Source organism: Phyllostomus discolor, chromosome 4, assembly GCF_004126475.2.
Source record: "Phyllostomus discolor isolate MPI-MPIP mPhyDis1 chromosome 4, mPhyDis1.pri.v3, whole genome shotgun sequence".
NCBI lineage: Eukaryota > Metazoa > Chordata > Mammalia > Chiroptera > Phyllostomidae > Phyllostomus > Phyllostomus discolor.
This window is the reverse complement of record NC_040906.2, coordinates 205099855-205114457: the sequence shown is the minus strand read 5'-3', so window position 1 is coordinate 205114457 and position 14603 is coordinate 205099855. Positions and strand designations below refer to the sequence as shown.

General features: G+C 52.0%; 2 protein-coding genes across 2 annotated transcripts in view; one reads left to right on the top strand and one right to left on the bottom strand.

Moving 5' to 3' along the window:
* PLG (plasminogen) overlaps positions 1-5401 on the top strand; it is a 36444-nt gene extending 31043 nt beyond the window's left edge. Inside the window, exons 18-19 of the mRNA XM_028504030.2 lie at positions 4394-4545; positions 5163-5401. Coding sequence (XP_028359831.1) covers positions 4394-4545; positions 5163-5324 — 314 coding nt within the window. The 3' untranslated portion in view covers positions 5325-5401. The remainder of the gene's footprint in view (positions 1-4393; positions 4546-5162) is intronic.
* Positions 5402-6169: 768 nt separating this feature from the next.
* Positions 6170-14603, bottom strand: part of SLC22A3 (solute carrier family 22 member 3) — a 79316-nt gene continuing 70882 nt past the window's right edge. The window contains exons 8-11 of the mRNA XM_028504016.2: positions 14344-14452; positions 13453-13565; positions 11375-11474; positions 6170-7602 (exon numbers count right to left, since the gene is read on the bottom strand). Of these exons, the coding sequence (XP_028359817.1) occupies positions 7542-7602; positions 11375-11474; positions 13453-13565; positions 14344-14452 (383 nt within the window). The 3' untranslated portion in view covers positions 6170-7541. The remainder of the gene's footprint in view (positions 7603-11374; positions 11475-13452; positions 13566-14343; positions 14453-14603) is intronic.

The window sequence follows — 14603 nt, the reverse complement described above, 5'->3', positions numbered from 1 at the left end:
CGGCACCTCGACCACCGTCAACGTCAGCATCTCCACCATCACCGTCACGGTCACCAGTAACCGTCGCAGAGCCTGTGTGCAGCTGAGCCGGAGGGATCCCAGGCCTGCCTGCCTGCGCCCCCAGCCCACTGGCTGTGTCTGTCCCGCCCGCCACCCACACTCTTCTTCTGAGTCCCCCCTCCGCCGGGCTGCCCCGTCTCTCCTGGCCAAGCTCTCACGCCCACTGAGAAAATGGTCCTCGGCCGAGCCCTTGGACCCAGGGGCGTCACAGAGCCTGAGTCAGGGTGTCTAGAAGTTTCCTCCCCATCAACAATGACCTCGGACCGGCCCTGTTCTCTCCGCTGCTGGTGTGGGGCCAGCCTTCTCCTGCTCTCCCCTCCCGTCTGCAGGCTGCCCTGATGTCCACGAACCAAAGCAGGGCATGTGGCCCCGAGGGCCCGTTCTGGCAGCACGGCTCAGCAATCACAGCAGCTTCAGGCGGTCCTGCTCCCCTCCCTGAGAGGGCCCCTCGGGGCTTCTGGTCCCAAAGTCACTTCCTGCCCCCAGGAATGCCATTTCCACTGTGGCCACGGGATGGCAGCGCGCCCACATGGAGCACATCAGCTTCCGGCACCAGCCCAGGGTCTGTGGTCAGCGTCAGCAGGTCCGTCTGCTCGGAAAGCAGAGGCAGGAGCAGGACACCTGGGGGAACTGATGGCTGAGGAGGCCGCTCCCGCCACACATCTCCTCCATTCAAGGGGTGCACCACCCAGCGCTTCTGCCGGCCGGGCTGGGACGAGCCCTCCTTCCCCGTGGCAGCCCCGCCCCCAGCTCCTGGCAACCGCAGGCCAGGCTTGCTGATCCAGAGGTGATTGAACCAAGTTATTCGAGGTCTTTGGAGAAGAGATGGCACCTCATCCCTCGCTGTTCCGTGCTCACAAGCAAAGATTTTTGCAAACCTCTGGTGAAACTGGGCTTGCAAAGCTGGGGAACTGTGCGATGTATGGGTGTACCTTGGTGTGTCCATTCGGGAAAGCTGCATTTTCTCGGGTAGTTTTGCCAGTGCTCGATCTCCGTTTGCCCAAGTTAAAAACGAGGCGGTTTTTCTCCAAAAAAGATACAATGAATAAAACAAGAAATGTAAGTTCAAAAGTGAGTGAGGACAATTTCCACCTATTTATATTAGAAAATAATTTTAAAAACATTAAATACCCATTAGGATGTGGTGAAGTGACTTCTTTTCTGGTGACACTTGACACTGCCACACCCTTTTAGAAAATAATCTGGCAATCCTTTGGGGGAGCCATAAATGTGTCTGTAAGATTTCTGGGAACTTGGACTTAAGAAAGTACTAAGGAACATGAGTAAAGCGCATGAACACACATGGAGAACATTAGAAACAGCTGCAGGAGCCAATGAGCATGGCCGTGAAGGATTTGGGCAATGATGTCACAAAGCCAGCTTCCAAGCCCAGCTTCATGCCTCTCCGGTCGGGAGACCCGGATGAGCTACGCACTCTCTGAGCCTCAGTTTCCTCAGCTGGCAGCAGGGATAACAAACGTGCCAGTTTCAGAAGAGCACGGGGGAGGGATTCCGTCAGCCACATCACGTAACGAGCTCGTGCCTGAAAAAGTTAGTGCTCAGTAAATGACAGCTATTCTTTTTTGCAGCATTGTGGCAAAATACAACAAAATTTACCATTTCTGAAGAGCACAATTCACTGGCATTTAGCACATTTACGTGGTTGTGCAATCAACACTGTAATTTCTGGAAAATGTTCCTCACCCCAAAGGGAAACCTCATACCCACTAAGCAGCCATTTCCTTCTAAAATAAGAATGCTATGAAGATTGCAACATTGTAACGAAATCCTTATTATATAATGTTGAGCGGAAAAGTCAGGGCATAAAGTTGTCCCATACGGTAGAAGTAGTCAAAGAAGCATATCAGAAGCCTGAAAGAGGACTTCCGGCCAAGATGGAGGCACGGGTGGATACACTGTGCTTTCTCGCACAACCAAAAGAAGGACAGCAACAAATTTAAAAACAAAAAAATAACCGGAACTGCCAGGAAATCGAACTGTATAGAAGTCTGACAACCAAGGAGTTAAAGAAGAAACATTCATCCAGACATGTAGGAGGGGCGGAGACGGGCAGGCGGGCAGGGAGGACTTGTATCCAGGCAGCAGCTGGAGGACCGGGGCAGGGGGCTGGTGGACCGGGCAGTCCCACATTTGCGTGCAGATAAACCGGGGGGAACAACCGGGGAGCGAGACACACCACACCACCCAGGGTTTGAGTGTGGGGAAATAAAGCCTCCAAACCTCTGAATGTAAAAACCTGTGGGGATTGCGGCAGTGGGAGAAACTCCCAGCCTCACGGGAGAGTTCATTAGAGAGACCCACAGGGTCCTACAGTATACACAGACCCACCCACCTGGGAATTAGCACCAGAAGGACCCAGTTTGCTTGTGGGTAGCGGGGGAAATGACTGAAAGCTGATGGAGAGCTGAGCAAGAGGCACTGTTCCCTCTTGGACCCCTCCCACAGATACAGCATCACAAGGCAGAGACATGGGTTGCCCTGCCCTGATGAAAACCTAAGGCTCTGCTTCTCACTATATAACAGACACATGGAAGAAAAAAAAAGGCCTCAAATGAAAGAACAGATCAAAGCTCCAGAAAAATACAACTAAGTTACAAAGAGATAGTCAACCTATCAGATGCAGACTTCAAAACACTGGTAATCAGGATGCTCACAGAAATGGTTGAGTATGGTTGCAAAACAGAGGAAAAAGCACAGGCTATGAAAAGTGAAATAAGGGGAACCAACAGTAAAGGGAAGGAGTCTGGAACTCAAATCCATGGATCGCAGAAAAAAGAAGAAGTAAACATCCAACCAGAACAGAATGAAGAAACAAGAATTCAAAAAAATGAGAAGAGGCTTAGGAACCTCTGGAACAATTTAAACGTTCCAACATCTGAATCATAGGGGTGCCAGAAGGGGAAGAGCAAGAGCAAGAAATTCAAAACTTATTTGAAAAAAATATATAGCCCTGGCTGGCGTAGCTCAGTGGATTGAGCGCAGGCTGCAAACCAAAGTGTCGCAGGTTTAATTCCCAGTCAGGGCACATGCCTGGGTTGCTGGCCACGGCCCCCAGCAACTGCACATTGATGTTTCTCTCTCTCTTTCTCCCTCCCTTCCCTCTCTAAAAATAAGTAAATAAAATCTAAAAAAAAAAAAAAGAGAACTTCCCCAATTTGGCAAAGGAAATAGACTTCCAGGAAGTCCAGGAAGCTCAGAGAGTCCCACAGAAGTTGGATCCAAGGAAGCACACACCAAGGCACATCACAATCACATTATCAAAGATTAAAGATAAAGAGAGAATCTTAAAAGCAGCAAGAGAAAAGGAGACAGTTACCCACAAAGGAGTTCCCATAAACCTATCAGCTGATTTTTCAAAAGAAACCTTGCAGGCAAGAAGTATTGAAAGTTGTGAAAGGCAAGGACCTACATCCAAGATGACTCTATCCAGCAAAGCTGTCATTTAGAGTGGAAAGGCAGATAAAGAAAGTGCTGCTCAGATAAGGTCAAGTTAAAGGAGTTCGTCATCACCAGACCTTTATTATATGAAATGTTAAAGGGACTTATCTAAGAAAAAAAAGATAAAAAATACAAGCAGTAAAATGACAACAAACTCACAACTATCAAAATTGAACCTAAAAACAAAAACAAAATCGAACTAAGCAAACAACCAGAATAGGAATAGATTCACAGAAATGGAGATCACACAGAGGGTTATCAGAGGGGAAGGAGAGGGGGGAGAATAGGGGAAAAGGTACAGGGACTAAGAGGCATAAATGGTAGATACAAAACAGACAGGGGAAGGTTAAGAATAGTGTGGGAATGGAGAAGCCCAAGGACTTGTATGTATGACCCATGGACATGATCTAAGGTGGGGAAATGATGGTTAGGGGTGGGTACAGGGTGGAGGGGAATAAAGGGAGAAAAATATGGGACAACTGTAATAGCATAATCAATAAAATATATATTTTTAAAAGCCTGAAAGGGAATATATAAAATAATAGCAGTTGTATTTCTCAATCTCTTTACAAAAAAAAAAGCTCTTTATAATGAAAAAAAAAGAGAAAAGAAAGAAAAAATGAAAATGCAAACAAACCCCCAAACCCCACACAGAAGACCCAATTAATGAATCCAGGACCTGAGAACATGAAATCTTATATATTGTTTACACTCTCAAGGGTCAAACAGGAAAAAGGAGTCTGCGTATTATTAGGGACTAACACTTATCCAGTCTCAGAGGCAAACGAGATCTAGCATCGCTGCTCTGTTGTTCTGGAACTCTCCCTGCACGTTTTGGACCCAGTAACCGTGTCTCTCATCTCTGTAAACACAGGCACCGGTGGCGCCGGCGTCCTCAAGGAAGCCCAGGTGCCGGTGATCGAGAACAAGGTGTGCAACCGCCAGGAGTACCTGAACGGGAGGGTCAGGCCCACCGAGCTCTGCGCGGGGCTCCTGAACACAGAGGAAACCACCGACAGCTGCCAGGTGAGGGAAGAACGCAGATCGGCCGTTCCGTGCTGGCCTGCCCGGGCCCTTCCACATTTCAGCCCCAAAGCAGCAGATCTGAGAAGGGTCTGCCAACCAAAGGCTGCGTGCGTCCCGAATGGTGCCCAGCGCGGCCCTTCGGGCGTGTCCCCGAACGCTGACCCAGATCCTCGGGGTGGACTGTGTGGGCCTTGAGCTCCAGGCACCAGGCAGGTTGTGAGGGGGCGGTGAGGTCCCGCCTCTGCCTCCGCCCACAGGTCTCCGGGGGACTGGGGGTGGCCCACCCAGTAGGAAAGCAGGAGAGGAAGCAGGAGAAGGCCAGGGGCTTCCCCTGAGAAGCAGTTCTCGGGGTGCCTCTGCCCGAGGGAATCCCCAAGGCAGGAAGGGAAGAGTTCAGGGTTCACCGGGACTTCTTCCCCAGCAAACATCAGTGGATGTGGGTTTGGTGCATATACTTTGCTTAGCACAGCAGACGTTTGAATAATAGGTGAATAAATGCCTTTCGGATGGGAACGGAGTGCTCGGATACTCAGAAAACTTCCCCTCGGGAAACGGAGGACCCCAGGGTGAAAGGTGGGCGGGTCAATCCTCACACAGCCTTTCCCTCCCTCTTCCAGGGTGACAGCGGAGGGCCTCTGGTCTGCTTCGAGAAGGACAAGTACATTTTACAAGGAGTCACCTCATGGGGTCTTGGCTGCGCACGGTTCAATAAGCCTGGGGTCTACGTCCGGGTCTCCAGGTTTGTCAGCTGGATGGAAGATGTAATGAGGAACAACTAACCGCACAGGAGACCGAGGGAGGCGTCCACGTGTCCGAGGCTCGAACGTGGGCAGGGAATTGAGCATGCTCAGAAAAATGATTGACAGCGATCGAATAGAGACACCACACTTAGCTCCCACCGGCTGCCAGTCCTCACCGCGTGTAGGACTGCGGGCACGTGTCTCCCGTGCACAGGCTGCTGGGCTCTGTGACCGTGAGCTCACAAACAGAGATGACGCACGTTGAAAATAAACTCTCTGTTTACTTTGATTTTGTGATTTTCATTGTTTTCATGTTCTCGGTTCCTGCGACCCGTGTTAGCTAGTGTAGGACTGACAGACGCGGGGTCTTGCGCCTTCTCCTAAGGAACAGCTGCATGTAGGGCGAGAAGCCTGCGAGGCCATAAAGACGTCCTTATAGGTCACCCATGCATCTACCTCATCAGTGAAAGACAGCGTGATGTGCGTCTGCAAGATCTTTATTTCTGGCACTGAGAAGAAGGTTTGCAAACCTGCAATACACACGGAGAATCTCGAGAACAAATTTTCTTGGGAGTGAAACCTGTCACTGATGGTCTGACTTGAGCCCAGCCCCGGGGACCACAGACAGGGAGTTGTGTATCACGAAGCAAGCCAGGCAGTGGAGGGCAAACACAGGACCAGCTGAGGGTCTGAGGGTCACCTGGGTCACGTAGAGTCTAGGAAACGTGCCTAGGGCCTGTGGAGGGGCGACAGGCATGTATGGAAGGCGGGCCCCCCAATTTCCACCCCTAGCTGGCGGCCCCAGTGTGAGGAGCACACTGTCACGCAGCAACAGTGTTTTACAGTGCCACGTGGTCCAAAGGAAGAGAAGGGGCAAACGCCGATTGTTCTCGACAACTTAAAATTTTTATTGTTCTCAGAACTGAAGTCTCAAACTCAAAATACAATTGAAAGGTGGCAGTCACCCTGCAGCAGAGAGAAACGCAAAGAAAGCTGACGAGGGGAAGGTGAGGGCCGCGGCACAGCCGACAGCGCCGGGCCGCTCCGTCGGGAGACGGGGATCTCGGGTCCACTTCCGACGCGCCCTGGGCGCAAAAGGGCTGAGTCTGCGGTCACACACACTTCGATGTACACTCTGTCACGCATTCCCAGAGAGATTCCCCCCGCGGGCAAGACTTCCCTTTGGTGCCCATGGGGCCTGTCTACACAGAAGAAGTCGTTTAAAAAATCTGCATAAGGTAGATACGGACTCTGCAAGTATACCAAGCAAGAGGGCAGACGTCTGAGGCAGGACCCCGGAAAAAGACAGCGTGTGTGTGCATTTAAGCCCCGCATGTCAAAGTCTCAGTAACACAAAGAGGAAGCTGTGATCCCTTATTAACATCTACACAGTCACCCATACAGTCTCTGCTCATTCTTCTCAGCACGGATACACTTGACCTTTCTTTCACATTGAAGTGTAAGCTACTTGCCGAGACAAGGGAAGAGTGTCCGGGTGGAAGGAGAACCGTCCGTGTTTTTCCCTCCTGACCGTGGGCACCGTCCGAGAACTGGACTCACACGTATAAGATAAATACCCCCTTGTGGTTAAAGCCCTGCAGCCCATGAAATCATTCACACCCCCTGGCTTTTTCTCAGTAAAGAACAGGTAGGTGACCCCCAGTGTCCACCCCCAATGAGGACCCAAACCACCCCCCCCCCAGCATCTTGGGACCCAACCTGGCTTTATAATAATTGATTCCTCCGCTGATTTGTGCTGATTTGTGGCACGAGGCCTGAAGGCGCCTGCAGCCCCGATGCTGCCGGGGCTCCTGGAGCTCGAGGTGAGAAGGGGGAGCACAGGCTCAGCCCTGCCTGTCCCGGGGTCTCCATCACCCCGGGAGCCTTCCTGACGCTCAGGCCAGGGACTCGCTTCCTCGGCCGGCTTCGGGGAGTCGGAGTCCGGTCCTGTGCAGTTCCCTCTGTTCCTGACGGAGCTGTCGGAGGGGCTGGACGGGGGCTTCTCTTGTCGTCTCTCTGCAGCTGGTGGGTCGGAGGCACTGTCCCACGGTCAGAAAAACACCTCTTCTCCAACATCATATGGAAACCACTCTGGATGGTGCAAACGTCTTTGTGGAGTATTAACAACAGCAGGAGCCACGCCGCGCCGCGCGGCTGGAGTCGTGGGCGCACGCGTCTCTGCAAGGCACTCCAGGTCCTGGGGGGTCGCCCGCGGGGGTGGGGGGCGGCTCCTCCCTCTCGTCTTTGGCAGGGGCCTCAAAGGTGAGAGCTGGAAACTGGGGTTTTCTGTTTCCTGCCACAGGTATAGGAATACGGGCTAACAAAACAAAGGAGACAAGAGGGAGCCCCCGTTAAAGATTACACCACAGCTGGGAGAAAGTCTTGTCTGACTTACTCAGTCGTGCATTTGGTTTGGACGGACACCCAGGCGGGACTGCACACGGAGAACCCAGCCCAGAGGCAACCCAGCCCCTTGGGCCCAGGCCCGGAGCTCACCGGCTCTCAGGCCCGTTCCCCCCCCCCCCCCCCCCCCCCACCCCCCGCCACCACCCCAGGTGCCTCGGGAAGCCCTGCTGAGCAGCAGAGGGTTTGGAAATGAACTTGGAGTGTCAACAACAGCAACATACAAACAGCACCAATGATACGACGATCAAGTGCACTTTTACAAGGAAAGTGCTCCCAGGTTTGGTGTAAAATAGTTTTTTTTTTTCCCCCAGAGTCAACATCTATGGAATACGATTCAAGTGCTTAACTTATAAAACTCTAAATCAAGCTTTTACCAGGGTAAAATCAAGCTTATTCCCCAAGGGTAGGGACTAGGCATGATTAACCATTTATCATATTTTTTCAATGACAAAAAGTTACAGACACGGGGAGAATTAGAAACAGTTCGTGTGGGAGGAGCTTCGGCTGGTGTAAGTCTCCCTGTTCCTCCGTGGCTGGAGGCTGACTGTCCCTGCGCACCACTCGCCCGCCCGCCTGGCTGCTCTCCAAAGCCCCACCCCTCCCGGCACCTCACTCTGATTTCCATGGCTCACTCGGCTAACTCGGTAGGAGAGTCCTGAGCTCAGATCACCCGGTTCCCTCCACTCCTCCCTGAGGCGTCTGAGAAGCTGACCCCTGACTGCTCTGGGGGTCGCGCATGCGTGCACCGCTCCCGCTGTGCAAACAAGCAGCAGCACACGGGGCGCAGGAACGGAAGGAGCCACGCTGCAGCCCTGGCCCGAGATGGGTGGGGAGGAACCTGCGCCCAGACCAGGAGGGAGTCCGGAAGCCCTAGCAGCGTGACGTGCAGCCTCGAACTCCTGACCTCTGACCCTGCAATCCGGGCTGGGATGCTCTCCCCGGTAACAGCCCTGAGACCCGTCAGCCCAGGAGAAGTTAGCCTGACTGTCTGAACATCTCATTGCGTGACGGTCTTATTTCCGTTCCCGCCATTCCCCATGGCTTCATTTAAGCTTCTTGAATGTTCTCCTTCCTCCGGATCTTCTAGTGTAGCACTGCTGGGATTGGGGTGGCAGGACTGGACCCCCCCACCCCCCCTAACCTAGCCCCAGACCCTGACTCCAACCAAGAAACTGCCTGTGAGGATAGAATCAGCCCAGCTGGGTTTCTGCTTTCTGGATGAAGCAAGGCTTGCCCGTGGCCTAACACTCAGGGGGGCTTCACAGTGTTTTGATGCCTTTTTAAATTTCTTTTCCTAATTTTAGGGCTTAAGGACACTCTCCCCCCTCACCCCAAACTTCCGGTAACATGATTTGAGGGTGAAATGCAAGCAGAGCTTTGCAGTGCAAGCCAGTCCCAAGCACTTCCAAACAAGCATAAGAATCTTTTGGGGTGACTGCATGGGACAAATGACCCCTGTCCCCTGATTGGCCAGTCCTGCAAGGAGTCAGCTGCTGGATAGGGGCTGGTGGTTTGGTTCCGAGGGAGCTTTTCTTAGGAACATTCTGGGATGGTTAATCAACCTTACATTCCAAAATAGCATCAAGAAACAGGACAGCAAAATCACTGTATACGTTTTAAAGGTCTGGTAAAACACCCGTGAGACCCTTAGCAAGGGTGGTCTACCTTTGGGGAGGCGGAGGGTGCCACATTAAGAGAGGGTATGAAGAGAGAAAGTTCCAGTCCTCCACAGGGATATGCACTATTGAAGAAAGTCATAATCAAGTAGAACACAGCATAAAATAATAAAAACCACACAAAACCACGGAGTCACACCTGAGCACCAGAGAGCATCCGCCCCAGGCCTAGCAGGTAAAGTTGTGAAATCTGAGCGTAGATATCCTAGTACAGAAAACAGTGAGGATGAAAAATCCTGCTGCCCCCGATCACTCTGCTTTAAACAAAATGACACATGTGAAACCATCGACCGCACAGGTACCTGCAAAAGTGTACCAACTCTCTTCCCAGCGCACAAGTGAAGAAAAACTGAACGACGTTACTGACGTGTCAGTCTTTTCGTACATATTTTGATACATTCGTTTAAAATTTAGAGAGCCATCCGCTTAATTTCCAGGCCATTATTTAGAAAAAGGGTCATTTTTATTTTTGAAATTAACTGTTCAGTTACTTTAAAAAATTACACAGATGACACAAGACAATGTGTTGTAACTTTTTAAAAAAAATCAATATGGGCCCTGGCTGGCGTAGCTCAGAGGATTGAGTGCGGGCTGCGAACCAAAGCGTCGCAGGTTCGATTCCCAGTCAGGGCACATGCCTGGGTTGCAGGCCACGGCCCCCAGCAACCGCACATTGATGTTTCCCTCTCTATCTCTCTCCTTTCCCTCTCTATAAATTAATTTAAAAAAATCTTTTAAAAAGTCAATACGGACGTGCGCAGAGGGCGCCTTGCCCTCCCCCCCTTGCCCCACCTGTCTCTAGCCCCACAGAGCAGGCGATGTTACTTCAGATGTTTTCCTGTACACTCTCCCATTCATAACCTCTCTTCCCGGCTTTTTATTATGAGAGATTTCAAACCTAGAAAATTAGAACTCGTGTAATATGAGTTTTTGTGAGTGTGACAGAAACATATTCCACCTTTATACATGGGTTAGATCGTCACTTTCCCTGCACACCATTAGACACACTTCTCCCAAACCCAGCCTCCTTCTCTCCCATTCTCTCAGTCGCTTTTAGAAAAGATTGACTTATTTTTATGTTTTATGTTCCAAGTACAGTTTTACATTCAGTGTTATCTTGTATTCATGTTAAGTGTACAGCAGTGCTTAGACAATCATACACTTTACCAAATGTTCCCTGATATTTCCAGTGCCCTCACTTCTTTTCGTCACTCTGTGTATCTCTGTCATAGTCATCTGTCCATCTGTCTATTTGTCCATCTGTCTGTCTACCTCTATTGACTATCTTCTCATCTAGCTACAGAGAGAAATTTCTATTGGTTTTATTATTTTTTAAGATGTTATTTATTTATTTTCAGAGAGGGAAGGGAGGGAGAAAGAGAGAGAGAGAGAAACATCAATGTGCGGTTGCTGGGGGCCGTGGCCTGCAACCCAGGCATGTGCCCTGACTGGGAATTGAACCTGCGATGCTTTGGTTCACAGCCCACGCTCAAGCCACTGAGCTACGCCAGCCAGGAACTATTGGTTTTATTTTTTAACAAATACCGTAACACATTTTTCAGTGCCTTTTCACTTCGTAACCTAATCTTGAACATCTCCCCACTTCATTCCAGAGAGACACATCTTAGTTCTTCTACTCTCTGTACAGTAACCCATATTATAAATATATTATTTCTTACAATTACTTGCTTACTGATGCACATTTCACTTATTTCTGCTTGGCCAAATCATCCATCCCTTTTCTTTAGAACACTTCTGAGTTTTAAAACCTTAGTCGGAAATGTTTCCCTCTTCATAACCATCTTTTAAAAAATGATACACATTCACTTACAGCTTTTTCCTTTTACATTAATGTCTTACAGCTACTTTGAGTTTTTGCTTAGGATGTGAGCCAGGAATTTAGTATTCTTGTTCTCCCCACGGGCATTTAACTGTCTCCATACCACCCCTTCCCCAGTGGCTGGAAATGCTGCTTTTGTTGAAGAGGTGCTACATTCCATACAGTACCTGCCCAGTTTTTCGACATCGTCCACCGTCTCCGGCAAGGCAATGCCCTTGGTTTCCGGCAACAGCATCACGAGGCCGCCGCAGACCGACGCCAGGACGCCTGTGGAACAGGGGAGGCGTCACCGCTGGGAACGCACGGCTGGCCCTCGTCCCTCCGCCCACTCGCCAGCCTCAGCCCACCCTCAGGGCAGCAGGCCCCAGTGACCCCGACCAGCTCTGCCGCTTTCCTCTGCCACCGTTTCCTCCCCTTCCTCAAACCCTGGGCAGTCCCAGCGCCCCTGGGCTCTGGGCAGACATCCATCCATGCCCCTGCCCGCCGGACCATCACTTACTGAGCACCCACTCGGGGCCCAGCACTCAGAGACGCCCTCGTCTCCTACTTCCAGGGAATGGAGACACCACCGGAGAGGCGTCCCCTCCGCGTCCTTTCACTGACCCTAGAACGCCACGGCTTCCTCTCAGTCCCCTTCTGCCAGCCCTCTGCCATGGCCACTGCAGGACCAGTCCCTTCTGCCGAGGTCGGCCTCTTGACCTTGCTATTTTAGGCCCCTTGCTGAAGTGATTAATCCTCTCCCCAGTGGCCCAGCCACCGGTGGAGGCACCACGACACACTCCCGTCTGTCACCCTTTGGGGCCCTCCTATGAACCCCACACCCCTGTTTACCACCCTCCCCATTCCTGCTCCCCAGAGTCGAAATTCCTGGAACCCTGGGTGCTACTATTTCCTCCCCATCTCATCTCCGTGGCGCGCCTGTGAGTATCCACCAAGCAGCTCTCCCGAAAGAAAGGCTCTGATCTGTAGCATCTGCCCATGGCCATGGCGTAAATATCTCCCCTCGGCCGACAATTCCAACTCCCGCCGTGACATCGCCAAATAAGGTGCTGGGAAGAGAGGTGCCATAGCACCCCATTTTATAGAATTCCCACCGGAAAGATGCAAAGACATAGATAACCTCAGGAACACAGGTGCCAGCACATGTCATTGAATCAGGGACTGATGGGGTTTGAGTCTGTGTTATCTGTGTCTAGTGTATGTTATGTGCTTCCGTTCTCAATCACGGCTGCATCGGACACGTGGCTCCCTCTGGGAGGGCCGGGCCCACATTCCAGCACCCGTGACGGCCGGGCCACTGCCTGCAAGGACTGGGCTCCAAAACCACTCCCTCTTGGTTGAACTCCACCTGTTGGTGCCGGCTACAGAATCAGCGCTGGGCTTGATGCTCAGATTCCAGGACGTTATCCGAAATGTTCTTTTACTGAGATTTCACTGGTGTGGACCGGTCAGGGGCTGGCTTTCCCGTCCCTGGCACCGTTAGGCTTTTGCATTGCGAGCACGTGTGTTCTCCTGGACTCAGTGTTTCCCTCGCCATCTGAATGGTTAGCAGTGGGTGAAAAAGGAAGCAGAGGCGGAGGAAAGCTCGCTGGCTGCCGTAGGGCCAACCTGTACCCTTTCTCGCTGAGGGGGGGCGAGGGGCGGGGTCAGGCAGAGAGGCGGGACAGCCCGGGAGAAGCACTGGACTGGTTTACCGGAAGGTCCCTCCCAACGCTGCGATCCTCCCCCGTCAGGGGTCCTAGGAAGATCAGAGGGAGGGAGGCGGGGTGGAGCTGGGGCGCATCGAAGAGGCTACGTCAGGTGTGCGAGGGGCCTGTGTCCTTGCTCCTTCAGCGCAGTGCTGCGTGCGAGGCATCAGAGCGAAGGAAGATGTGACGCTGATAGATGCGGAACATTTAATACCGTAATTCGATTTCAGGCTTCTTTTCAACAGGCCGAAGGTCTGCTTCGGTCTCATGAAAACCGTTGGCATTTCATTACTCCCAATGCCACCAAAGAGCTTGGAAGCACTGAACTCAGAACCCAAGCGAAGAAAGCGAAGTAAATTGAACAGCGCTCATCCCAGCCCCTTCCTGTCTCGTCCGTTTAAGACATTTAGGGTGTCACAGTTCGTTGCAGTGGGATTGGCTCCTCAAAACCGGCAGGGCTGCCGTACAGGTACCGAGCGCCTATCATGGACACAAAGCGTAACCACGCGGAGAACACGGTGAGCGCGTGTGAGAGCGCCCGTGCAGTGCGAGCTCACCGAAGATGATGAGAGGTAGTTCCAGCCAGACGGCGGCCAGTCGGAAGAGCAGAAACGGGGCTATGATGCCCCCGAAGTCACATAAGCCCGAGCACAGTGAAACGCCGAAGTTTCTGGAGAGAAAATAATGGTTGTAAATGAAAAACATATTTAAATAAGTTTGAGACATGCAACATATTCAGACATGAAAGCGACGAAGAAACTGCAACAGTGTTTTTCCCATTCCTGTGGTTTTGGGCTTAGAGAACGACCACTCCGCCACTCCCACGAGCAGACCGTGCACGTTGGGCACCGCAGCTCCACACACGGGTAAGTGCCGTGTCCCATGACCCATGTCCCACGAGGCTGCCGAGGAGCCGTGCAGGGCTGCCGGGGGGAGCATGCTCGCCACCCAGCCGCCTCGGTGACACTCACGTGCTCGCTCGGCACCCAGCCGGACCAGGCCACGAACCTTCCGTGGGGAAAGCTGGCCAATGTGCTCTAGGGCCGGCACACGGCTGCCCTCTGTCCCGCAGTAAGTGGCTGCTCACTGCGAGAGGATGTGGAACAGGGTGCCGATGGAGGCAGCCGCCTCCAGGTAGGTGATGCCCACAAAGAGAGAGAGTTAACCCCATCCAAGCGTGCATGCACTCGCCAGGTTTTCTGATTCCGAGTCTAGTGCCTTTCCGCAAAACCACGGCTGGGCAAGACGAGACAGGCGGGAGAAATGCTCTTTCTTTCACAAAATGTGGACGACCACCAGGCGGAGAGAGGCCACGACTCACAGCACGCTGTCTTTGAGGTTGGTTTTGGCCCCCGTCATGGTGTCACCAAGCAAAGGGAACTGTTCCATGGTTTTTACGTCAACTCAGAACACTTAGGACAAACCGCGACACACATGTTGGGAATTACCGTAACGTCGTTGGGTACAGTTCTGAATTCACCAAATACACGATCTCGAAGGCTATGGTGATGCCCAGCCTGCCCAGGGTAGCCACCGTGGTCCTCAGCCACGCTCTTCCTGAAACACAGAGAGAGTGGGGGGCGGGAGTGAGGGGTGCGCTTTCGGTGCAAGTCACAGAACAAGGCAAGGCAAGTGCTGGGTGTGCTATGAGCCCTCAGTCCTCGCTAATTTTAAGCATAAGCGATTGAAACCTTCTACCATCGGAGCC